The 24,928-nt window shown below is 48.0% G+C and overlaps 1 protein-coding gene across 1 annotated transcript in view; it reads right to left on the reverse strand.

The window, feature by feature from the left end:
• LOC119390992 (proline dehydrogenase 1, mitochondrial) overlaps positions 1 to 24,928 on the reverse strand; it is a 424,578-nt gene that overhangs the window by 171,991 nt on the left and 227,659 nt on the right. Inside the window, exon 4 of the mRNA XM_037658697.2 lies at positions 21,578 to 21,724. Within this exon, the coding sequence (XP_037514625.1) occupies positions 21,578 to 21,724 (147 nt within the window). The remainder of the gene's footprint in view (positions 1 to 21,577; positions 21,725 to 24,928) is intronic.

The raw sequence follows: 24,928 nt of genomic DNA on the forward strand, positions 1-24,928 counted from the left end.
GAGTTGGTACGAGTTATATCGTCTGATCCAGTCCTCACACTACCAGACTTTGATCTTCCGTTCGAGCTCAACACGGATGCATCACATTACGGAACGGGAGCAATACTTTACCAGCGAGATGAACGCCAGCCAAGTAATCGCCAACTCCGCGTGATTGGTTACCACAGCTACACTTTTAACAAAGCGGAAGTGAACTATACAACAACGGAGAAAGAAGCACTGGCCGTTCTAAAGGCTGTTCGGTACTTCCGCTCTTACCTGGAAAGTCGAAAATTCAAATTATACACTGACCACGAGGCACTTACCCACCTTTTAAAAATGGCAGAGCTGAAAGGAAAAGTCGCACGGTGGGTAAGCGAGCTACAACAGTTCGACTTTGAGGTGAACCATCGCCCGGGAGCTTCAATGAAAGACGCCGATGCAATGTCCAGGCTGGGGGTCATAAGGCTTGTTGACGTACAATGGCAAACAATAAGTGCAGCCAAACTTTGGGAAGGAACTGAAGCTTTACAACTCACACAAACCGGAAGAATCGCAGTGCCTCCTACACTAATTCCGAAAATTCTGGATCTTTATCACACAAGTTGTCATTCAGGTGGTCACGATGGTTTCTGGCGGACCTACATGAAGCTGACCAAACGGTTCACATGGCCCGGCATGAAAGAAGACACAAAAAGATATGTGCAATCATGTCACGAATGCCAGATCAACAAAGTAAAGTTTAAACAGCCGACTCAACAGATGGTATTACCAAGGCACTCTACTACACCGTTTGAGGTGATTCACATGGACTTCGCGGAACTTCGAAAAAAATCTGAGAATGTGAAAAAAACTCGAGCCTTCCTGTTGTGCGTCGATGAGTGCACAAGGATGGTGGCAGCAAAAGCTGGAAAGCAGGACACCAACAGTGTGATCTCTTTTCTAAACCGCAAGATGTTTGAGAACGTGAAGGTATTGGTAACAGACAATGGACCAGCCTTCCGGAGTCACCAACTCAATGAATGGGCAAAGCGGCGAGGAGTTACGCTCAGGTTTACTGCGCCGTATCATCCAGCAGCTAATGGGCTAGCGGAGCGAGCTATTCGAGATATCAAACAGTATCTAAGTATGTATCCGGACTTCCCAGGTGGATGGAAATGCTGCCTTGAAGCTGCAGTAGCGCATCATAACCGGTCCTATACAACAGCTCTGGGATGCACACCGCTGTTTGGTGCTACGGGAAAACCAACATATTTGCCGGCTGACACGACCTTAGGAGTTGAAGCGATGATCCGCCTGACAGAAGAGAGAAGAACTGAAGAGAGCGAAGTGAAGTATCGGGAGAGGATGAAAAGGAACTTCGACAAAAAACAGAATGCGATGGACCCAGAAATAGAGGTGGGAGACTTCGTGCTGGTGAGAAAAGGATTGCCGAACTCAGGTGCGAATCACACAGGGCCATTTTCTGTTGTCAAGACAGCAAGCCAGCAGGGACACTTAAAGACGATCTGGTATATAGGTCCCAATGGAGCCGTTGAATCGGCGTCTATAGCTAATGTTTTCAAATATCATCCCAGGAGGGATGAAAACAAGGGTGGGGGGAGTGAAGCAAGCTCAAGCAGTTGAAGAAGAAGACGACAGAATTCAGGCCAGGGGGACGGGGGAGAATAAAGAAGTTAGAAATGGCGACATGAAGAGCATCGTCTGTTTATTATGTGCGGTCTTGTTACGTAATTATGTGCGGGCTTGTTACACTAGTAAGCCTCGTATAATGTGGTATAGTTCACGACTAACTGGCTTGAACGTCAGAGCTTTCTTAGAATAAAAACAGAAATGTCAGAAATGCGTTAGCTGTTACGCCACCAGCATAGATCTAAATGAACTGCTCTAACAACCACCCAGGGAAAAACAACAATGTAGGCTTTCACATTAAAATCCCTTCTCACAAACACAGGCCTAGCAAAGTCGATGCCGCTGACTTGAAACGACTGTGATCGGGGCACTCTGTCTTTTGCAAGATGTGGTGTTGATGTCGATGTAGCATCCAGTCGGAATCGCTTGCACATTCACTGACAACTTTCTTAACACACTGGCGTCCTCTAAGAAGCCCGCACTTTCCACGGAGCTCAGCGAGTGTAGCGCCACCATGAAGAATGCGCCGATGCATGACGTTTCCTATGAGGTGTATGTTGTGCTTGTCTGGCTGTAGCAAAGCGCTGCCTCTCACGTCGCTCAAAGTCGTTGGCATGGCGAGGGAAGGTTTGGCACAAAGAACGTCTCTGTCCACAATTCCCCCTTCAAGTTGGTGATTACAAGAGAACTCTCCTGTTCCGTACAAAGAGGCGTCAAACCTAACTGTGATTCTTGTTGTCTTTGATGCCTCGCGGATTACTTCTTCGGACGTTATATCTTCGGCGATCTCCTTGGCATGTCTGTCTTTCGTGTGTTGCCTCACTGTTCTGTCGTAACGTTCAACTGCTTCCTTCTTCTGCGAAATGGCGACTATGGAATTATCAAGCAAGCTATACTCTGCTGATTTCCAGGGTACTTTATCGCGACCATTTCGGAAATCGATTGTTTCGGTAAACCTTTCTAGGACGACGTCTTCTTGTTTCGGAAATGACTCTTCAACAATTCCAATAACATCCAGCTCCCAAATCCGTGGTAAGGGGTAAGAGAGGTCCTCCGTCTCGTGCACGTCTGTTCGTAGCACGGAGATATGGCTGCTGGTATATTGTCCGTCTTGTCCCTCGACGGACGATGGTCCTTGGAGAGTCCACCCCATGCTTGTTTTAATGGCGATTAACGCTCTGTTATCCGAGTCGCACCGGACTTCGCTGTTATTGGGCATGAGCTTCCACAACTGGTTGGATCCAATTAGGAGACTTACTCCGGGTTCGCAGGTGACGCTTGGGAAGACAACTGCATCCGCCAATGGTTTGCCTTCTGCGACGATGACTGTGCGCAGTTTGTTCGTTTTCGGAGCTTCAATTATGTCATCGCAGATGAAAGGAACGACGACGGCTTCTATCTGTACTGAAGTGTTGTCGTGTTGGCTCCGAAGCGTAACGGTGACAACCTTCGCGCGTCGAGTAAGTTGGGATCGCTGTCGTCCAAACGAGCTGATCACCAAATCCATTTCCCGAATCGGAGTGAGCTTGAGCTTCCTGCAAACATCTTCTCTCAGAAACGTTCTTTGACTGCCGTTGTCAAGAACACAACGTACGTAGCAGCAATGCGTCGGTGTCATCAGCCAAGCGCGACAAGTCTGAATAAGAACGTCGGTGGCGAGTCCAGGAGTCGTATTGTTCACATGCATAGCAGCATCCGAAGTACTTTCGGTTTCTCTACCAGTACCTTCAGTAGCTCTTGAGGTACACATTGCCGATGCATGCCGACGTTTAGATAATTTGCACTGCACTCTGCGGCGACAATCTCGCACTAGATGTCCTTTCACTGTACATTTGAAGCAGTGACCTTGCGCGGAGAGCAAACTGCGTTTCTCTGCTATGCTTAGGTGGCTAGCGCATTCTTCGGTACTGTGTTCAGTTGCGAGGCAGAAGACGCAAGGGGTGAAATGAATGTTTGTCTTGTTATAAAGCACCGCGGCCGATGGAGGTGGCGCTATCTTCCGGGAGCTCTGGCTATCGTGGGTACGAGTCTCCATCAACTGTGGAGCCGTGATCTGTGCGCTTCTCCCTCGGCATTCCACTTCTATGCGAAGAAACTCCAGCAAACGCTCCATCTCTTGTTCCGAAGACTCTGGACTGTTGGCGGCAGTCGAAACTGTACCCGACTCCAGGCTCTCCCGTTTATAGTAATCAACTACTATGTCTGCGGGAATAACTTTCAGCAATATCTCGCTCAGCATGGTTGCGTATGACATAGCGCTAACTCCAAGGCTCGCGAGTCCTCTCTGGTTTACTTGTACTTCGTCGTACAGCTTCCGCAAGTCTGATACGTCGCTCGACGACCTGACGGGTTTTAGTGTGCGGAGCCGCTCGATTAGCTTGGCGTTCCCAAATCTTTGTTTTAATAGGTCGAGTGCGTCGCGGTAAGATGAATCTGTGACCTGAATTCCGGCGACGGCTTGAGCAGCAGCTCCGTCGAGGAAAGACACAAGATAGTGGAACCGATCTGTGTTGGACAAGCTCGGGTTATCGTGTACGGAGTGCCGGAACATATCCCAAAACGGCTGCCACCGAGTTAAACTGCCGTCAAAGCGCAAAAGTTCTAACTTGGGCAATCGTGCACCAAACTCACGTTGAGGTCGCGTCGGTTCCCTCTCTGAGGTCGCTGGTGGGTCCTCCCCAGTAGAGGTTGCAGGCGGATGCGCCGTCGAAGCCGGTGAGGAGACCTTGAGCCTGTTCATGTGGTGTTCGAGCAGGGCCAAAGCGCTGGTAGCAGCGTCTTCATATTCCATGACGGAATCGTAGTCTTCTGCCACCTGCTCGTCTGTCAAGAAGGTTTCCAACTCGGCGTTCAGCGCAGCTAACTCCGTCTGGACCGCCTTTAACCGGCTGTGGAGGACGTGAAGCGTCGAGAGCTCGAGCTGGTCTGACTGTATGATCTGATTTACCTCATTCACAATCCTCGTACTCTGGGATCGACGCGACGCCCGCTTGTTCTTAGCACGCTCCATGACGGTCTGGTTGCAGGAAGACGTCCCAGATCGGAAGCGACAGCTCGTGGGATGAAGGCCGTGGCTTCCCGAGTCTTCGGCACCAAAACGCTGTGGGAAATCTCCTTTGCAGCCTTTATTAGCGCACTGCGCGATACCGTCCCAACATGGCGTACGTAAGAACAGTTCAAAACTCTCAGCCTCTGCCCCACTACTCCTCTTCTTCGTCTTTCTGTCCGCGCCGCGCACAATTTCCAACAAACGGCACTCCGGTGTTCGCTAAACTTGATTCGGGTGCAGAAGTGTCCGTTGTACCCTCAACGTTTCTGGGATTGCCTACCAAATTAGAGAAGTGCGACATAACCTTAACAGGCCCTACCAATGAGCCACTGCATGTTCTCGGAAAGTTTCCTGCCACTATCCAGTGGAAACAACGCATTGTCCGACAAATGGTGTACGTTGTCTCGCCTTTGCACTCGATACTTTTGGGTCTCCCAGCGCTCGAAGCCCTTGAGCTGATCAAGTTCGCTGACTCGGTCAGTAGCGCGACAGCCATCGAAGCTTCCTACCCTCAGCTTTTTGGTAGTCTGGGAGCTATGAAAGGGGAATACAATATCAGACTGAAGCCGAACTCTGTGCCCTTTGCTATTCAGGTTGCTCGTCGCATTGCCTTACCCCTGCGGGACCAAGTTAAGCAGGAGCTCGAGCGTATGGAGCAAGACGACATAATCCGCAAAGGAGACGAACCAACAGAATGGTGCGCGGGTATTGTACCAGTACTCAAACCTTCTGGAGACGTTCGTATTTGCGTTGACTTGACGCAACTAAGTAAAAGTGTACTTCGCGAGCGCTATGTTATGCCAACTGTTGAAGATAGCCTTGGTCTGTCAAGTGGGGCATCGGTTTTTTCGAAGCTAGACGCTAATTCTGGATTTTATCAGATCAAGTTGTCGCCGGAAAGCCAATTGTTAACTACCTTTATTACGCCATTTGGGCGATACTGTTTTCAGAGGCCACCGTTTGGAATAACGTGAGCACCTGAGTTTTTTCAAAAGGAAATGTCGCAGATTCTGGAAGAAATCCTAGGCGTAGTAAACATGATGGATGATGTGCTCATTTACGGCTGCGACCAAGCTCAACATGATGAGCGTCTGCGTCTTACTCTAGACCGTCTCATGAGTGCTGGCGTTACGCTAAACAAAGAAAAGAGTTGTTTTGGAGTAACCGAGATAAAATTTTCTTGGTTGTGTTCTAAGTCGAGACGGAATCAGGCCGGACCCTGAAAAGGTCCGGGCCATCAAAGAACTGCCGACGCCAAATAACGTGTCTGACGTTCGACGGCTGCTCGGTATGACTAATCATCTGGCAAGATTCATGCCAGATTTGGCTTCAAAAACGGCGCCGTTACGTCACTTGCTTTTGAAGAGTTCTGAATGGACGTGGCGACCAGGCCAAGAGCAAGCGCTGTCGTACGTTAAAGACGTTATCAGTTCGGCGCGCGTCATGGCTAACTATGATGCAAAGTACCCTACGATTCTTTCCGCCGATGCGTCATCATTCGGTTTGGGGGGCGGTACTGATGCAAGTTCAACCAAACAACGAAAAACGACCCGTTGCCTTTGCATCGCTCTCGTTGACGCCTGCCGAAACCAGATATTCCCAGAATGAAAAAGAAGCACCAGCAATGACGTGGGCGGCAGAACGATTCGAAGGGTACATCAAAGGCCTTGAAATTGTGTGTGAAACCGACCACAAACCTCTTGTAACCTTGCTGGGAAAATCTCCTTTAGATGTTTTACCACCTCGCATTCAGCGTTTTCGCATGAGGCTCATGCGGTTCAGCCATGAAGTTGTGCATGTCCCAGGCAAGAGCCTAGTTACTGCAGATGTGTTGTCGAGGGCCCCGATTCGGGGAAAAGAAAGTGATAATGCACTGTCTGTTAATGACGTCAGCAAGCACGTTTCAGGATGCTTGTCAAACGCGGTCGAGGCCAGCCTCTTCGAGAGAGTGAAAGCAGAACAAGCCTCTGACGAAGTTTCTCAAGCACTCGTACAATTCAGTCGGAAAGGGTGGCCAAAATTCTCATCTCTTCCGATGCGTCCATATTGGCAGGAAAGAGCCATGCTTACAGTTGCTGAAGGCGTGCTACTTAAAGGTGTGAGGTTGTTCATTCCTCAAAAATTGCGCTCAGAGGTCTTGATACGCTTGCACGGGAGTCACCTGGGGATCGAAAAATGCAGAGCTCGAGCCAAAGAGTCGGTATGGTGGCCAGGGTTGAGTTGTCAGCTGAAAGCTTTGGTTACCGATTGCCGCGTATGCGCCGAGCACAGACACCAAAAGTCAGAACCAATGATCCCGACAACCACTCCACAGCGTCCTTGGCAAAAACTAGGCGCTGATCTCTGCCATATTCAAGGAAAATGGTATTTGGTAGTCGTGGATTATTTTTCTAGGTACCCAGAGATTGCTTTGTTATCATCTACAACGTGTGCCACTGTCATTACGCACCTCCAAAGCTTTTTGCAAGACATGGCATACCAGTAGTTGTTATGTCTGATAACGGAGCGCAATTTGTGTCGCAGGAATACAAGTTGTTTGCTCGCAACTACGGTTTTCGCGCTGTGACGTCTAGCCCCAGGTACCCCCAGGCAAATGGTGAAGGAGAGAGGATGGTCCAGACAATTAAATGTCTCATTACAAAAGCGAAGGACCCATATCTTTCTCTCCTAGCGTACAGGGACACTCCGGGGCTACTTGGGAAAAGCCCTGCAGATCTTCTAATGGGCAGGCGGCTACGCACAACGGTGCCTGTCCGTCCCACCAGCCTTCCGCCTCAGACGGTGAACCTGAGGAAGTTCAGAAGCCATGATACGACCGCCCGACAGCGGCAGCGTAGGAACTTCAACCGTCGTCATAGTGCTACTTCGTTGCGAGCACTCGAACTGGGCGCGGAAGTCTGGGTGACGGACTGCAAAGCAAAAGCGCGAGTCTTGCGACTTGCTGAGCGGCCGAGGTCGTATGTGGTTAGAACTTCCACTGGTGTAGTTCTAGAAAGAAACAGGAAATCCTTGGTTCGCTTTGTTTCACAGCCAAAAGAAGGTGAGGATGATGGAGGTAGCTATGATTTTCCTCAGGCAAATGATAGTCGGGTAGAAACGGAACAGAAATCTAATCGCGTTACAGACAGCATGGCACCTGACGATCTATCTAGCCCTTCCATGCCGGGAACTGACCTTCCTGAATACCGAACGCGATCTGGTCGTTTTGTTCGACAGCCGCACCGCTACGGGTTCAGCAATTGACTGTATTGTTTCTTGCGCAGTGTGTTTCTGCAAAATGTTCTTTCGCTGGCAGTGCCGCTAAGCTGGTTGCAACTGTCAGCGTATTATTAAAGAAGGGGAGATGTGGTGATAGCGCCTATGCGCGTCAAGTGTCCGCGTTATCTGGCGCTGTCGCCCACAATTGTAAAGTGTTGCTTGTACGTGACGTCATTGGTCACATGAGTGTCTGCTATATATGTATGCTGGTTGCATGGAATAAAGGTTGACGTTATCTCGCCTGCATCGGAAGCCGCTCAGTCCCTTTCTCTGCTCCTGCGGCCGGCCAGGATGCGCATGGCCTTTCGCTAGGTCGCAACACAACTAGTGACCCGTTTTCGATTGTGCTTCCGTGCCCAGAAGCATTGCTTGAACCCTTCTCTTCCTTACTGCTTTTACTTTGTGGCGACACTGAAGAAAATCCAGGGCCGGACAAGGCCATTACGGAGCTGATTCAGATGGTTAGAGAGACTAATGAGCATTGTATTAGAATTGAGTCCAACCAATCCGGCATGTCACGGGCAATATGCAGATCTTAAAGTTTCACACAAGACGGTTGCTACTGCTGTGGCCGACATTACCGTGCGGCTACAAGCGGTAGAAAAAGATGGTTAACGATCTTCCAAACGTAACAACAAGAACTATCTATCATACGCCAGTCGTTAATTCACGTGGAACAAGAGGCGAGTGAACTACGAGCCCGACTTGATGAGGGTGAAGACAGGTCCAGGCATGATAACCTGTTATTTTACGGCTTGCCAGACGTTTCAGATGAAAACGCCCACCAATCTGAAAAAAAATTATCGTGATGGCCCGAGACAAATTGGATGTTCACTTGTCATCTGGAGACATAGCACGGGCACACCGAATAGGCAAATACGTGGCAGGCAAAAATAGACCACTCATTGCTAAATTTTGCAGTTCCAAGTCAAAAGTGATCCTACTGTCTAAGAAATCTACTTTGCGGGGTAGTGGCATAGGCATTTCAGAAGACTCCTCTGCATCAACTCGCCATGCTCGTAAAAAGCTGACAGAGTTCGGCATTGGTTTAAAAGTGCCTTTCAAGCTGCGGTACAAAAAGCTATATGCAAAAAAAAAGTGCTATGTGTTTGATGCTCACACCAATTCCGTTTGCGAGGCACCTTCACCACCAGACGCCATTGCCGCTACCCCGAGGGCGACCCGGTCAGGCCGTCTTTATTCTGCCAATAGCTAGGGTAGTGCGAGGGGTGGTGGCTCACCATCAGTGCTCTCAATACTCTATGCCAATGTGCGCAGCCTTATTCCAAAAAGAGACAGTCTAAGTGCCATAATTAATGACACGGATGCGGATATAATTCTGTTGTCTGAAACCTGGCTATCCGACAAAATTGCATCGTGTGAGCTTTTTCAGTGCCAGAAAGCATTCACCATACATCATTATGATCGCTCTGAGAGAACGGGTGGTGGTGTCCTCATTGCCGTGAATGAATGTTTTCATTGTTCGCTTTTGAAAATCCCATGCAATTTAGAAATAGTGTGGTGCTGCGTAACCATATGTTTTCAAAAGATGGTTTTTGGCATTTGCTACCGCCCGCCTAATTCCATCGGCTCTTACTGCGAGGAAATTCATGACTGCCTAAGCCATATCTCGGCACTGTTTACCGGTATTCCAATTTTCCTCCTAGGCAGTGATGCTACCGAGGACTTCTGATTTGGAGCAATTTTCGGAGCAGCAAAATTTCCGTGTTGGAGCACTTTGGAGCAGCAAAATTTTCATATTGGAGCACTTTGGAGCAGATAATTTTGCATCTGGGAGCACTTTGGAGCAGCGAATTTTACAGCCTGGAGTGCAATACAGAAGCATATTGCATAAACATTCAAGCACCTGAGTATTATTATGGGGCTCTTATGAAGGCTAGAAATATTTCGATTCATTGCAAATCTCATGGAAAAAATCAACTCAGAGCATAGGCGAGCGCACAGGGGGGGCCGCCCCCCCCCCAATCACCTAAGAGGGGGGGGGGGGCGCAAAATCTGCCCCATACATTGACCCCTGCGATAGCAATTATATGGACACTCTCGGCGGATTTTTGCCGTCGCCGTTGCTGTAATTTTCCGTATAAAGTCCAAATTAATAACATCATCACGCGCATTCTAGCCGCAGGTAAAAGCTCGCGAGCGCTGGCGACGAACGCGGCTGAAGCGGAGATTAAACTAGCCGGCCGTCTGTCTCCGCCGCACGGACAGCGCATGAGATAACATCTTCCCGCGTGCGGGCTTGCCGTCGATTGCTCATCAAACAGAGAGGAAACGCCCTGCCCGTCTTTCGTAAGAAGCATGAAGGGACGCCAGGAGAGCGGGGGGGGGGGGGGGGGCGAGCGCATCGTTCGAAGGGCGCAGTCGCTTGTGCGCGCGCTATCCTGGAGGGGCCATATTCGCTTAAACCAGCGTTTTGGCGAGCTCGCGAGATCGGATCCAAAAGAGTTAGCTGCTAGTCTTACTTCGTTTCACAATACAATTTTTTGGTATCGCATTCATTGCTTCGCTCTTAAGCGAAACTGAATTTTTTTAACCATTAGCTATTGACCCCCGAAAGCGAGGGGCGGACGTGTAAGATGGCGTAGCCGCTTCACTGTGGGCCGTCAGCGACGGGCCCGCTACTGACAGCTGCGCATTTGCGGCTGCTCCGACCAGGAGATATGATTTTACTAATGAGATGACAATTTTAAAAAAGCAAGCAAAAAATTCGAATTGGAATCCTAGCACGTGAGCTCGAAAGGGCAGGGCCTTTTAGGTGGTATTTACCGCAGAGTGATTAGAAACTCGGACGCGTGCTGGCGGAAGGGAAAAAGCTGTTCTGGATGAAGATCCACGGATAAAGTTCGCGTGCTCTTCCATAAACGCGAAGCAAGGAAAATTCGATAATGTCCCATATATCTACTGCGAGCGATCCCAGATTTCATTCCGCGATGTCCGGAAATAGAAGTGAGAGACATTTTAGCGGCACTCATGTAGTTATTACTGAACATATTGCTTTCCTTACGTGCCATGTGACGCTTGAAACGAGCTATCAGCAGCGTTTCTGGAACAGACGACGTCCGCCGATGAATCGCCGTCACACTTTCTCGCTACCGATAGGCGTAGACGTCACGAGCCTCTGCGGAGAGCGCGTTTTTGCTGTCGAGCCGACTTGCAGAACAGAAGCTGCGTCGGCACCGTGCATGGCATCGTGGCTTACTCGGAACGCACGCGCGAGCGCTATTTATTCAGCGGAATAATTCTTGGTCCATGATTGCGACTTTATTGGCAGCCCCAAGATCGAGCTGCACATAGGGTGCCTTGATGCCCGCGCGCTCCGCTGAGGGTGAGGACAGGGGCGTCGTCTGCTACGACGGCCGCCATTACGAATCCCGCCGCAGCTCGGCAGCATGCGAAGCGCGCTACACAAAGCGCTTGCGGTGCGCGGATACGTCCGGAAATAAGTGCACGCTAGTGAGCTTTCTCTTTTTCTTTTCTTTTTTGAAGCTTGGGCAGCTTTTATTGCTGTTGTTGCCTAAATGTTTATTAAGGAAGCATGTAGTTCGCGTAACCTGACGGCCTGTGCATGTCTTATGCGCTAGGGGTAGACGTAGACTCCGGTATGTTGAAAACGAATCATCTTTCTTACGCCGGAAACGACAAAATCTAAAGCCTTACTTAATTTTCTCGTAAGCTCTGCATTCCAAATACGCAAATATACGTTTAAAGTATTTGTATACATGTCAGCAGCAGCAGCAGTATATGTATCTGGACACACACAATTTAGTTTTGCGAAGCTACCGAAGCGCGATTAAGGTGGCTCATTTTGCTGAGTTTGCAAACAGTTTACTCGTTTATTATAAATGGCATCACACATATTGTACACAGAATAAAGGGCCAGGGGGCAGTATGGTGCGAATATCCTGCTAAAATGAAATGAAAGCTTCTTTATCATTACTATTGCTGACATTTCTTGCTCACAATCTGTGGCCGCTTTGTATCGGCACTCGAGTCGTTATCAAAACGATGAATACGTTGTTGTGTAGTATGCCATAAAGCTTTGCATACGCGCAGTATCTCTGTTTTTCCTTCTTTTTTGTATCTGCAGTTTTTCTCTTTTTTTGCATGCCCCTGCATGTACATATTATCGAGTGTTTCCAATACTATTTTGAACTTTGTGCGGCAGATGCACGGCGTCGTTTATTCGTCTGTTTTGTTAATAATAATATCTGGGGTTTTACGTGCCAAAACCATGATATGATTATGAGGCACGCCGTAGTGTAGGGCTCCATGAATTTTTACCACCTGGTGTTCTTTAACCTGCACTGACATCGCAAAGTACACGGGCCTCTAGCATTTCGCCTCCACCTAAATGCGAACGCCGTGGCCGGGATCGAACCCGTGACTTTCTGGTCAGCAGCCGAGTACCGTAACCCCTATACCACCGTGGCGGACGTATTTTTTAAGGCGAAGGCCTTAAACGCCTCATCAAACGCGAAATTTGACCGTCGGCGTCCCGCGTCTACGGCGTCAGCGTACCGCGGTGTCAGGGAGGAGGAATGCAAAAAAAACCATCGTCATGTGAGACGTCACTATGTGACATCATCATGACTTCACAAATTTTGGCGTGATGTCACATGATGCCGTTATCGCATGACATCGTAGCTTGGTCACAAGTGGCCAGATCAAGGAGGCAGTGCAAAACCAGGTGAGGTGCCACCGATCTTGGAGGTAATGCAAAACTACGCTAGGTGCGCAAAAAACAAAAAGAAGATGGCTTTCGCCTTCAAGTCGCCTTAAGTGAATGCATAAGGGACCCTGTGACTTTTTATTGCATAACCGGTTTCCATGAGGTACTCATTGTACAACTGGACTTTGTTTCTTGCATTTTTTTTACTGACATCGCGTGTCTACCGTACACAATGCTGCCCCGTCTTCTTGTTTTCATGCGTCTTCTTTCTATAGATCCTTCGCGAGTACTGTTTGTATGTGCACTCCTGTTTGATTCTTCATGGCTTATATTATAAATAAATAAATTATGCTTGCTCAAAGGATTTAAATACTGAGTGAGTGTGTGTGTGTGTGTGTGTGTGTGTGTGTGTGTGTGTGTGTGTGTGTGTGTGTGTGTGTGTGTGTGTGTGTGTGTGTGTGTAAACGCCTGCCGCTCCCATATCCAGTGTACAGGTCATTTATTTGAGCGCATTATCACTGCGCTGACGGAAGCAATTACACAAATAAAGTGCTCCGTGGCAGAATTTGCTATGGCCTGGCACTAGTCGCCTCACAATGATCGTGCATCATTAAAAAAAATTGGACCATCTCCCCGAAGGGAACGCTGATGGGATGTGAAGCAGCAGCGTTGCGCACGGGTGGCGTCACGGGTTGAACGGCGCTAACGCGGGTGCTGCGGTGAGCGCTGGAAGATTCGTTTGAAGCGAAACACGGTGTAGCGTTTACTAGTGTAAACGTTTGTTTGAAACGCAGACACGGGAGGCGAGCGGGCGTTGGAGCCGGCAGCTGCGGCGCTCCGGCGGGTGAGGGAGAGAGTGACGTACGCGCGCACCTGCGAGGTATAGCGTGCGAGGGGTGCGTGACGTCAACGCCCAGCTGCGGCGTGACCTACTTGGCACCGCTCCAACACCTGCGCCGAGGGAAGCGCGTTGCCTCGCGTTTGTGCGGACGGACGGACAGCGTTACACAGGCTAGTCAAAGAGCTGCTACGCATCTAAAACAAGAACTGCGTATTGATTTAGGACAGGACGAAAGGGTAACCTTGAAACAGAGAAACAGCCAGGAATAAAGAAGATTTAACTGTACACACACATACATGGGCATCAGACAACGCAGGTGGCATACTTAAACCACGGAAATGAATATAGAAAATAAGAACCCGCCATGGTTTTCGAATGGTTATGGTGCTCGACTGCTGACCCGAAGGTCGCGGGATCGAATCCCGGCCGCAGCGGCCCCATTTTGATAGAGGCGAAATGCCAGAGGCCCGTGTACTTAGATTTAGGTGCACGTTAAAGAACAACAGATGGTCGAAATTTCCGGAGCCCTCCATTACGGCGTCTCTCATAAGCATATCGTGGTTTCGGGACGCAAATTCCCACATATAATTATTATTAGAGAAAAATGAAGGATATCATCTGCAAACAAACACGCATAATATATTGCATGATACACTTCACATAACAAAAAAAGAAATAGCGAAAGCAAAAATCAAAGGAAGATACAATATCAACCAAGTGCAGTAAGGAATGTTTACGAAGTAAGGTGCAGGATTCATGCACATGTGAACCAATATCTTTTAAGCATACAAATAATATCAGGGTGTCAATTTCTTACGCAAGGTCACGGTGTAAGATATATACTCTTTAGGTGGGGACACTCCTCGGCTTGCATGCAGAGCGCGTTCGACCAGATAAAGTAACAACGGCGCGCGTCTGTTGGTCCGGCGATCGCAGCGGGTATCTATCGGTGAGAAGACGCAACTTAAAGAGAAAAAATGCTTTCTGCACCGTTGCTATAGCAACCAACGTGGTCGGCGGCAACGCCGGCGTCCGCCGCATGTCTCGTTTTTCGCTCGTGAAAAACGCGGTATGCGTTTCCAACTTTACTTGCTGACGTACCATGGCCGCGTTCGCTGACTAGGAAATTCAGATTTCCCGCGAAGGGCCAGTTGCTACGGGAACGCGTTTTTACGTTGAAGTTGCGTCAACCCGCCGATAGGTATCCGCTGCCGTCAGCGGACCGACGGGTGCTCAGCGTTGTTACTTTATCTGGTCGATGGCGTCTCGCGAGTGTCCTCACCTAAAGAGTATATATCTTACACCGTGCGCAAGGTTGACGCCGGCACAAGTTTTGCTTGCATGTCCATTCGAAATAGGGAATCCAAGCATAAGTTTGGGCACGACGCTCGCGCGGCCGATCTATGCGTTACGGGATAGGCGCTTCCGGCGAAGGCGGTTTGTCGCCGGATTTGGCAGCGGCGATGGCTAGAACACGTGCGCGTATGCGCTCCTCATTCGGCCCAGAGCACTGCTAGCCAGCGATAGTTACACTAGGGACCATAGTTACACTGTGACGCACCACAGATGCAATCCGAGAGCTCTGCGCGTGCGCGGAAGCGGGGGAGGCAGTGTTGTAGCGAAAGGAGACGCGCCGTGTATATTCCCAGTTGCGATAAGAGCAGTGGCGACTCTCGACGTTGCTTTGGAAGCCTATACCGGCTGGAAACTTGCTCTGCAATTGGATGATGTGTTCATCGGATGTCACGTTTGATTTTTTACTGTCCAAAGAAGCCTTCTTTTCGGGTCCCTTGGAAAACGATACAACTTCCAGCGTTCCTGGAACGATTGGTGCGCTGCGGCACGCAACACCCGGCAATGGTGACGGTAGTGAGCGCATGAAACTGAACGGGAAACGTGCACCGAGCTAAAAACAGCACGCGCGCCACGCACAAGCGACCGGGTGGGGGATTCAAAATGGCGGCCACACTGCCGCCAAGGCCGAGGAGGCGGCATGTGCCCTTTCAAAAGCTGACATCACTCTAAGCGGGGGCGCGCGCATCGAGGCACTCTAGCTGCACATGTTGTGACGCGCCGGCGGTGCGATTGCCGGTGATAGACGCCCCCAAACCCGAGACTTTGGCGCAAATTTCGTCGATATTATCAGGATGGCGCAGTAAATACAATTTGGCGCACTTTGGCGCAGTTGGCGCAGGAGTGGAATCACTGTCCTTGGTGATTTTAATTTTCCTTCAATCCAGTGGTCTCATCCATGCCCGTTTGCGGAACCTGCTTCAGCTGAAACTAGTTGCTTCCTAACCACGTGCTTGGATTTCAATCTATCACAACTAGTCAGTCATCCTACTCGTGTTACTTCCACTACATCATCTTTACTAGATTTGATACTAACGTCATCACCTGATATTACATCCAAAATAACTCACTTGCCCGGACTCAACCATGACGTGCTGCATTTTTCAATCTCTGTACCGACAACTAAATGGAGCAAGCGCTTTAAACTTATAAAAGATTATCATAAGGCTAATTTTGATGCTATAAACACTGAGCTTTCTACCTTCCTCGACAGCTTTTGTCCTTTATACACTGACGCTTCAGTTGAAGAATTGTGGGCGTGTTTTAAAAACAAAGCATGTCATCTGATAAAAAAACATATCCCTGTAAGGAAGGTGTATCAGTCATCCAACGCGCCGTAGTGCGCAAGACACCTGAATCGGCTATCTAACAAAAAAGGTAGGCTCTTTCGTGCTGCAAAGAAATCGGCTACTGCTGATAAGTGGTCCGCTTATGCCGCTGCAGCAAAAGCATACTCCAGTGCTTTGAAGGAAACGAAGTTTAATTTCTATAACACTACACTTCCATCACTACTCAAAACCAACCCAAAACGCTTGGAATGTTGTGAAAACCCGCGATAATCGAACTATAGCTCTTACTGATGAATCAGGTGAGACAACCCAAGCAGCCAATGTGCTTCTGTACTTGACATCGTTTTTTCTCGTTCATTTTGCTCCGCTCAGTCTGGCATCTCTCAATCATTCACTGCACCTAGCTACCTTCCAATGGAACCCATTTTACTCAACTCTTCTGGTATCAGCTCCATTATTAACAACATAAAATGATCGTCCTCGTGCGGTATCGATTGTGTCACGTCGAAATTTCTGCAGACGACTGCCGAATATAGTTCCATTATACTTAACCTTATTTTCACGAAATCACTGAACAACAGCTCCTTACCCAGAAAAAGCACGTCGAACACATAACATCGAAAGCTAACCACATGCTTGGTTATCTTAAACGAAACTTTTCTTTAGCTCCACCGAAACTAAAACAACAACTTTACATCACCTTGAATATGCATGCTCGATATGGGACCCTGGCCATGCTACTCTGAAAAACATAATCGAAAATGTGCAAAATCGAGCAGCCCGTTTCATCCTTAACAATTACCATCGAACTGCTAGCGTCACTAATATGAAACTAACACTTGGCCTTCCTCTCCTTTCTTCTCGTAGGATGTTAGCTCGTCTTTCCCTCTTCTACAAGATCTACTATCATAACCATGAGCTCAAGTCCTGATACATTACACCAGCATCTTATATCTCCCCACGTGTCGATCATCCTTGCAAAGTTCATGTACCTTCACAGCACACAGTCACCTACTCATATTCATTCTTGCCGAAAACATGTCACGAGTGGAATCGCCTGCCTGCGTCACTTGTCGCTATCAGAGACACAGATCGTTTCCGGAAAGCACTAACAAACGCTTTATAAGCCTGCACCAAGCTGCTTCACTACTGCATTTGCAATTTATTGTTTGATTGCCACTTACTTTTTTATACTACGTCTTTTTTTGTTGTTAGTCAATATTGAATTGTGTTTTGCTTTGTTACTTTGTATTCATTTTTTTTTGTCATTCTTGTAGCCCGTTATGTTTTCGTTTCTCTTCCTGTATCATTACTTTTTGTATCTATATTTATGCACTAAAGTACATCATTCGATTCTTGTGTTTTAGTATCCACTGCCATTCTCTGTTTATCACTGTTTTTCTTTTATCTTGCGTCGTATTTTCATTAACTGATGTATAAATACATTTTCCTTTGTTACCATTTGTGCTCTTTTACCTACACTCTTATATTTTCAGTTCCGTTACAATATTGTCTTTTGCTTTATATTTCGTTGTATTATACATAGTATTTTTTGCATGTATCGATGTACCAGCCCCTCCCCTATATAATGCTTCTTGTAAGTCCTGAGGGTATATACAAATAAATAAATAAATAAATAAACTCGTTGAGTGGTGCCAAATGTCAGCTCGGCGGCGATTATGGAGGAGTCGCTACAAAGAGACGTGCGGATGCCAAGCATAGCGAAAGGAAAGTGTTCGATCCATGATGAAGGAAAAGTGGAAGCCATGAGTGACGCCTTCAGTTGGCAATGAAAACGTTCAATGATTCCATTGGCGATGGGATGGTACGAGGTAGTCTTGATGTGGTTGACACCGAGGAGCCGAGATAGGTTGGCAAACAATGTTGAGTCGAACTGGCGACCACGGTCAGTCATAATGGTGGAAGGGACACCGTAGCGGCTAATCCAGCGAGCGGCAAGCGCTCGGGCTGTCGACTCCGCAGTTATGTTTTCAAGAGGCATTGCTTCAGGCCACCTTGTGAATCTGTCAATGCAGGTTAACAGGTAGCGATGGTTCCCGCATGGAGGAAGTGGACCAACAATGTCGACATGTAGGTGGCTGAAGCGAGCTTCCGGGGAAGGGAACGTGCCAAGAGGAGTGACAGTGTGACGATGCACTTTAGACTGTTGACACCTGAGGCAAGCACGTGACCAACGACGGACTTCTACGTTAATGCTCGGCCACACATAACGTGAAGTGATAAGTCGCTGTGTGGCGCAAATGCCAGGTTGAGCCAAGGAGTGCAAGGCATCAAAGACGTCCGGTCGACATATCACAAATGAGGGGCACGTCACAGTCAGGCACGAAGACGTCAACCAAGACTAGAGATGTGCCGCGGTTTTGTAGCAGCTGGAGCTCCTCGTCATTCTTCTGAGTGGCAGCCATGGCTGTGAAGTCGATGCTCGTTCGGCCGTATTGTGTTGCATGGATAGCAGCATGAGAAATGCATGGGCAACAACGTTGGCTTTTCCACTGAGGTGGTGAATGTCGCTCGTGTATTCCAAGATGAAGGTGAGCTGTCTGATTTCGCAGGGTGCGTAAGAAGTGCTGGTGGACGCTAAAGCAGACGTCAGTGGTTTATTATCCATAAGGATGTGAAATACGCGTTCCTCAAGGAAATAGCGAAAAGTAGATGGCGAGTAGCTCTCGGCCGAAGGTGCTGTAGCGGCGCTCGGGAGGGGCAAGCTTCTTGGAAAAGAAGGCGATGGGCTGCGAAGCGCCAGCAATGGACTGTTGCAAGACGGCACCGACGGCAGTGTCAGGTGCGTCTACCATGATGGATGTTGGGGCATTGCATTTAGGGTGGCCGAGAAGTGTAGCGCTGGCAATGGCTTCTTTGATGTTTCTAAATGCATGCTTGGCCGCATCGTTCCAGGGTACCGGGGTTGTCGGTGTTTTGACGGCCGTGAGAAGGTCGTTGAGAGGCTGCAGTATATCGGCGCAGCGAGGAATGAAACGACAATAAAAGTTGCTGAGGCCAAGAAATTCACGCAGATGCCTGATGGTGGATGGCTGAGGAAACTCGCAAATGGCAGTTAGACAAGTCTGTAGTGGATGAATGCCGTGTGCGTTGACGCGATGGCCGAGGAAGTCCAGCTACGTGACCCCGAACTCACTCTTAGGGCCGTTAACAACGAGGCCGAACTTGCCGAGTCTCTCAAGCACTTTATGTAAATGGTGCTTGTGAGCTTCAGTAGAGGTACTGAAGACAAGTATATTGTTGAGATAGGCGAAGCAGCAGGTCAGCCCACGTAACACCTGGTCGACGAAACGTTGAAAGGTTTGTGCCGCGTTGCAAAGACCAAATGGCATGCGTAGATATTCGAACAGGCCAAAGGGTGTTATAATGGCGGTCTTCGGAATGTCTGCGGGTTTGACTGGGATTTGGTGATAGGCTTTGACCAGGTCGATCTTGCTAAAAATGGTGCAACCGTGCAGTGCCGAAGTGAAATCCTGGATATGGGGAATCAGGCACCGATCTGGAACAGTGGCCTTGTTAAGAACACGGTAATCACCGCATGGGCGCGAATCACCAGTCTTTTTAGGGACCATGTGGAATGGTGAGGCCCAAGGACTGGAGGAGGGACAAATGAAACCAAGATCACGCATGTGCTCAAACTCCTTTTTGGCAACAGCGAGACGGTGTGGTGCGAGGCGACGAGCCCGGGCAAATACGGAAGGGCCCTTTGTGACGATGTGATGTGTCACGCTGTGAGCGGCTGAGGACTGAAAGGAGGGTGGTCGGAAGACATCCAGAAACTCGGCAATGACACTTTAGCAAGGTTGTGTGTGCCTGAAAAAGCCAGAGTGGTGAAGCGCGACAGGAAACGCCCTGGATGGCTAAGCTTGTCTTAGAGTCCAGGATGCGGCTATGCCGCATGTCGATGACGAGCTTGTAGTGCCATAGGAAGTCTGCTCCGATTATTGGTTGGCACACGTCCGCAGTGACAAAGAGCCAGCGAAAGCTACGTCTGAGGCCAATGTCAAGAGTCAGCGACTTTTGGCTGTAAGTTCGGACAGTCGATCCGTTGACCGCGTTGAGAGGAGGGGAGATGGGAGGATGGTGTCTTTCAGCCAATGTAGGAGGAAAGACGCAGATTTCAGCGCCAGTATCGACGAGGTAGCGGACGAGGACCTTGGTGCAACGTTTGGTAACGTGGAAGCAAGAGCAATCAGGCGATGTCCAGGTCACCAACTTGTGGTAACAGCAGACAGATGTCGATGCTGTGAGACCACAAATTGTATATTTCGTCTGGAACCATTTTACACAGACGCGAACAAGAACACGCGCGATCGTCTCGTGCTGGTAACATCAATGTCGTCGTCTTTTCCTGATCGGATTCGTGTAGCCTGCGCTAGTACGCTACAGGTCCAAGCACCCAGCATCGGCTCAACCCTCAGGATGCCCTTTTCCCCGGACACGGCAATGTCACGCACAGCTAGGCGTGGGAGGGGGTCGAAACCCCCCCGTTGGTTAAGGTCCGCGGTGACGCCACTCATCAAACGTCTGCTTGCACAGACACCCCTGCGGGGAGCAAAAGTGAAATAATGCGACCTCCAACACTGAGCACAAAACGACCGGCCTACTTGGCTCACTCAGCCTGTGCATCTGCAGCAAATTTCATGAAAGACAGGGCTTGCAGGCCACCCATGTTCTCGGCACTGAGGAAATTCCCTGCGCAATCTCAACACCTCGCAATGTCAAGCTGCCTGCTTCATGAGCAGAAAAAGCTGCATTAGTAGCAGTAATAAGGTGATCTTCATTTCACCCCTTGTGGCTCCACCGTGCTTAACCCTTCGACACGCTATGTACACAATTGTGTACACCACTTGTTTTTGCCATATGTAATGACTAGGGGCTAAGAGAGAGCAAGATATATTGAGTTTCGAATGAAATGAACCTCCTGCATAATCAATTTGTCTTCATTTAACTTCATTTTGCCATGTACATTTGTATATGATCAATTTGCTGAGGCACTACACTGTTTGACGAGTCGTTCGACGTGTCACTTCCCGCGAGCCACGGCAAAAGTATAATTTTTCTTTGTTCCACATGGACATACCCGAAAATGAATTTGCGCTATATTTCTGGAGTAAGATTTCATTCTATTATTGCAAAAACAAAGCATGAATGATTTCACAATAACTAGATATTTAAGCCCAATTGAATTAGAATTAATTACTACAACACACATGTATCGACTTGAGGCATTTACAGACAGTTCTTCATAGGTGGCGTCTGAAAGGGTTAATAAAAAGCCCGCAACAGAGCCTCTTCTTGCTACGGAGGCCCAAAACTTCACACAGGTGTATCATCACTTGAAACCAGCTCCCTGAGTCACCGACATGAAGGGGGTGTTAATGAAAGCCCCAACCATGGTCACCTGGAGCAATATTTGTGCATGCACGGCACAATGGTGAGTGCAGAATGGGTGTTGCACTCACCTGCCACAGCGTCAATACACTCGAGGAAGATGTCCATGTTCTTCTCGCATTGTGCCTCGTTCAGGTAGAAGTATGTGCGTGCCATAACATGAGGGTGCCGCCGGTCAGCAAACTGCTCGCTTGGCTGGAACTGACGAAGGTGGCCACCTGCACAGTGTGACGCGAATCATTACACCGTGGGTAGGTGGAAAACTGGGCTTACATGCATAAGTTTACATGCATAATTTACATGTATAAGTTTACATGCATAAATGTAGACATGGCATTAGAGCAGCTCTCTTATCCTGAGTGGAGCATCCAGATAGCACACAAAAATAACAAGCACATCAAGAAATGCACTAACGTCAGAGGCAGAGAGATGAGCCAGGAGAGAGAACCGACAGTCAAAGGTACTTTGGATGAGCAAAAATTTTGAGTAGTAAATTACTGTATTTTGAAAGAGGAGTGAGTAGAAACAACTTAATTTAGGCAAGAGATGACAAGTTCAGGTCTAGTCATCATCTTCTTCGAGCTGCAAAGCCCAAGTATGGCTGCCTTCTAACCATGTCAAGGTAATGCAATCTTACGCTAACGATACACTACTGTCACCCATCTGGTCATACAAATGCTCAGAAAAGTGAAAAATAATTTTATATAAGCAATTAAGTCCAAAAATTAAACACATCCAACCAAGCAATACTCCTCCATGTGACGTATTTCAACGTACAAGCTTGCAAGGCTCACAAAGCATGCTGGTATGGCAACTGCAGAGAACAAAAACAGCCAAGGCAAACAGCGGGCAGATGGTGGCAATTTGTGGCCTCTTGGCATCATTGTCTTGGGAGCTGTGAAACAGTGAGGGCTGCAATGTCAACAAATTCAAGAGTTGTACCATGGTCTCTCAATACTTTTTACTGGTCATGAAACTCCCGCGAAAGTTTCATATAGGGACAAAAGTGGCCACCAGAGGCGCCACCGTAAGCAGAAGGGCATTGATCTGCACTTCAGATATTTTCCTTCTCCGTGTTCTCGCTAACAAATCATAGCAGTGATTAGTATTGTCATTACGGTACATGATGTGTGCTATCAAATTGCCAAAGTCATTGTTTGCTGGCAATGTTTTGACTGAGGGTGTCTGTCAAGTGACGCGTGTGTTCGTGACGTCCCTACATTTCTCGATTTCTGCATAGTCGCTTTCGGGCTTAAACCGAGAACTGTGACTGGTTCTAGATGACTGACAGTTTAACATATTTTGTGCTAGAGGTTGCACAGTAGCCGTCCTCTGGCTGCACGTAACGCTCATTTTTGGACTGTCACTTTATTCTATAGGGCATCACGAAGCTGCAAATAGAAGTTCGCGTGCCAATAAACAAGCCTAATGGGAACTAACAGACAACGCCAAGGAAACATCTGTTAGTTCCCATTAATACTGTGTCTAACAAAGAAAAACGAGCCCTTGAGAGTCATCTCCTTTCCTTCAATAAACAAGCCTGTATTTCAGGGTAACTTGGCATTAATAGCTTTGAAGTACCTCTTGAGGGATATCGTTAGTGAAACATAGCTTTAAAAATCAATAGCGCAGATCGAGATACCACAAAACGGAGAGGGATGCTCATGTTGTGTTCCTTTTTTTTTCTTTGGTGTCAAATTTGCGCTTTTGATTTTGAAGATTAACCCCTTAACTGCTTTGGACAAGCAGAGCTCCTCCTGCCCAAACTGTCCCCAAAGTGCTTTGGACGAGCAGAGCTCGTCCTAGCGGAATAGGTCAAGAGGCGCTCTTCTACAGCTTAGATTGCGTGTAATCCACCAGATGGCAGCCTTTACTTGACAATTTATTTTTCTCCTGCGGAAAGAGCTCAATTTTTGTATGAAAAGATGGCTTGCGGTGGCGGCCACCCATGCATAGCTGGCTCGTCAACAGGAAAAAGAAGCTTTTCATTTTCGTCACCTTGTTCGAGTGATGATGATTCAGATACAGATGTTTATCTTGTGTCCGGAAGTGAAGACAGCGATGGCGCTGAATTGAGCATCTCCTCTGGTGATGATGAAAACAGCTCAGAAGCGAACATCGCGAGTGCTCGCCAGTGGATCCTGCTTGATGCGGACAATCCTCCTGAAAAGCCTCCTCGCTTTCCATTCTTGGCCATTCCAGGCAAGACTTTCAACTCGTCATCGCCAGATGGCCTTATGGAATATATTCAGCAGTTTCTTCAAAAGTGCTTCATTTGCTCCCAGAAGCGAGGAGAAAACGGGAAAAATTTAAGGAAACTCGCTTTTGGTGCAGGAGCTGCAACAGGCCCCCTTGCGTTATTCCATGTTTTGATTTGACTAAGTATGTGGTACAAATATTTTTTTAACATCGACTAGCTATTTTTTAGTACAATCAGATTCAATATCAGCAATAAAAAAAATAGGCACTTTTGGTTGGGAAATTTTCAAAAAAATAAAGCACTTAAGGGGTTAAAATAATGATGAGGTGAAACTGCTGTGAGCTGCTTTTGCTAGATATAGGCACTATGTGTGATTTTCAAGCGAATGGTTTTCATTTTACGCATGCAGATTTCATAACACTGCCGAGTTCTAATATACGGCTCTTTTTTTTCATTCACTCCCATATACTGTCACAATGACCACGAGTTCTAAGTTGGCGTTCCAGTTAGCCACCCTGTTCCTTTTATGTAAACACCAGCACAAATCGAAATCAGCCCGGTGCTTCCATCAACCCAGTTATTCAGCTTAAACTGATCAATTATACATAAAACTGCATTACTATTTTTGAACCTTTGTAGAAATTTTCTCGATTCAGCGACAGCACCAGTAAATAGCACTATCAAAGTAAAACAAAATATTGAATTTTGACCCACGGCATTATTTTTAGTTCCTATCATTATCCAGAAAGCAAACGCAAACACTCCGAACACCGCGCTTCACATAAACTCCAAACACATTCTAAAGAGACAGGGCGTGCAAACACGGACACAGGAAAGAAGTCAGGACACCACAAACGCCGGCGTTTGTGGTGTCCCGACTTCTTTCTTGTGTCCGTGTTTGCACGCCCGGTCTCTTTAGAATGAATACTTACCAACTAGCTCAGCTCTCTGTTATTCTAAGCTCCAAACACACTCGCACACACCACACACACAATTCTAGGCACGGCATCTTCCACCAGTCTTGGTCGATCTCGAGGCAGTGAAACAATGTTTCCATTCACTGTGCACACGTCCACACGTACAATGTCACTTGCGTCGAAATGTTTTTCGCACATGCAAACGTACTTGGAGTCGAAAGAAAGTTCGAGAGTCTCCTGTCGCGGGATTGCACGTTTCCACCTGTTGCGTTGTTCTGCGTCGACTGGTAAACAGAATAGGGACA

This window comes from Rhipicephalus sanguineus, chromosome 4, assembly GCF_013339695.2.
Source record: "Rhipicephalus sanguineus isolate Rsan-2018 chromosome 4, BIME_Rsan_1.4, whole genome shotgun sequence".
In the NCBI taxonomy this organism is placed as follows: Eukaryota; Metazoa; Arthropoda; class Arachnida; order Ixodida; family Ixodidae; genus Rhipicephalus; species Rhipicephalus sanguineus.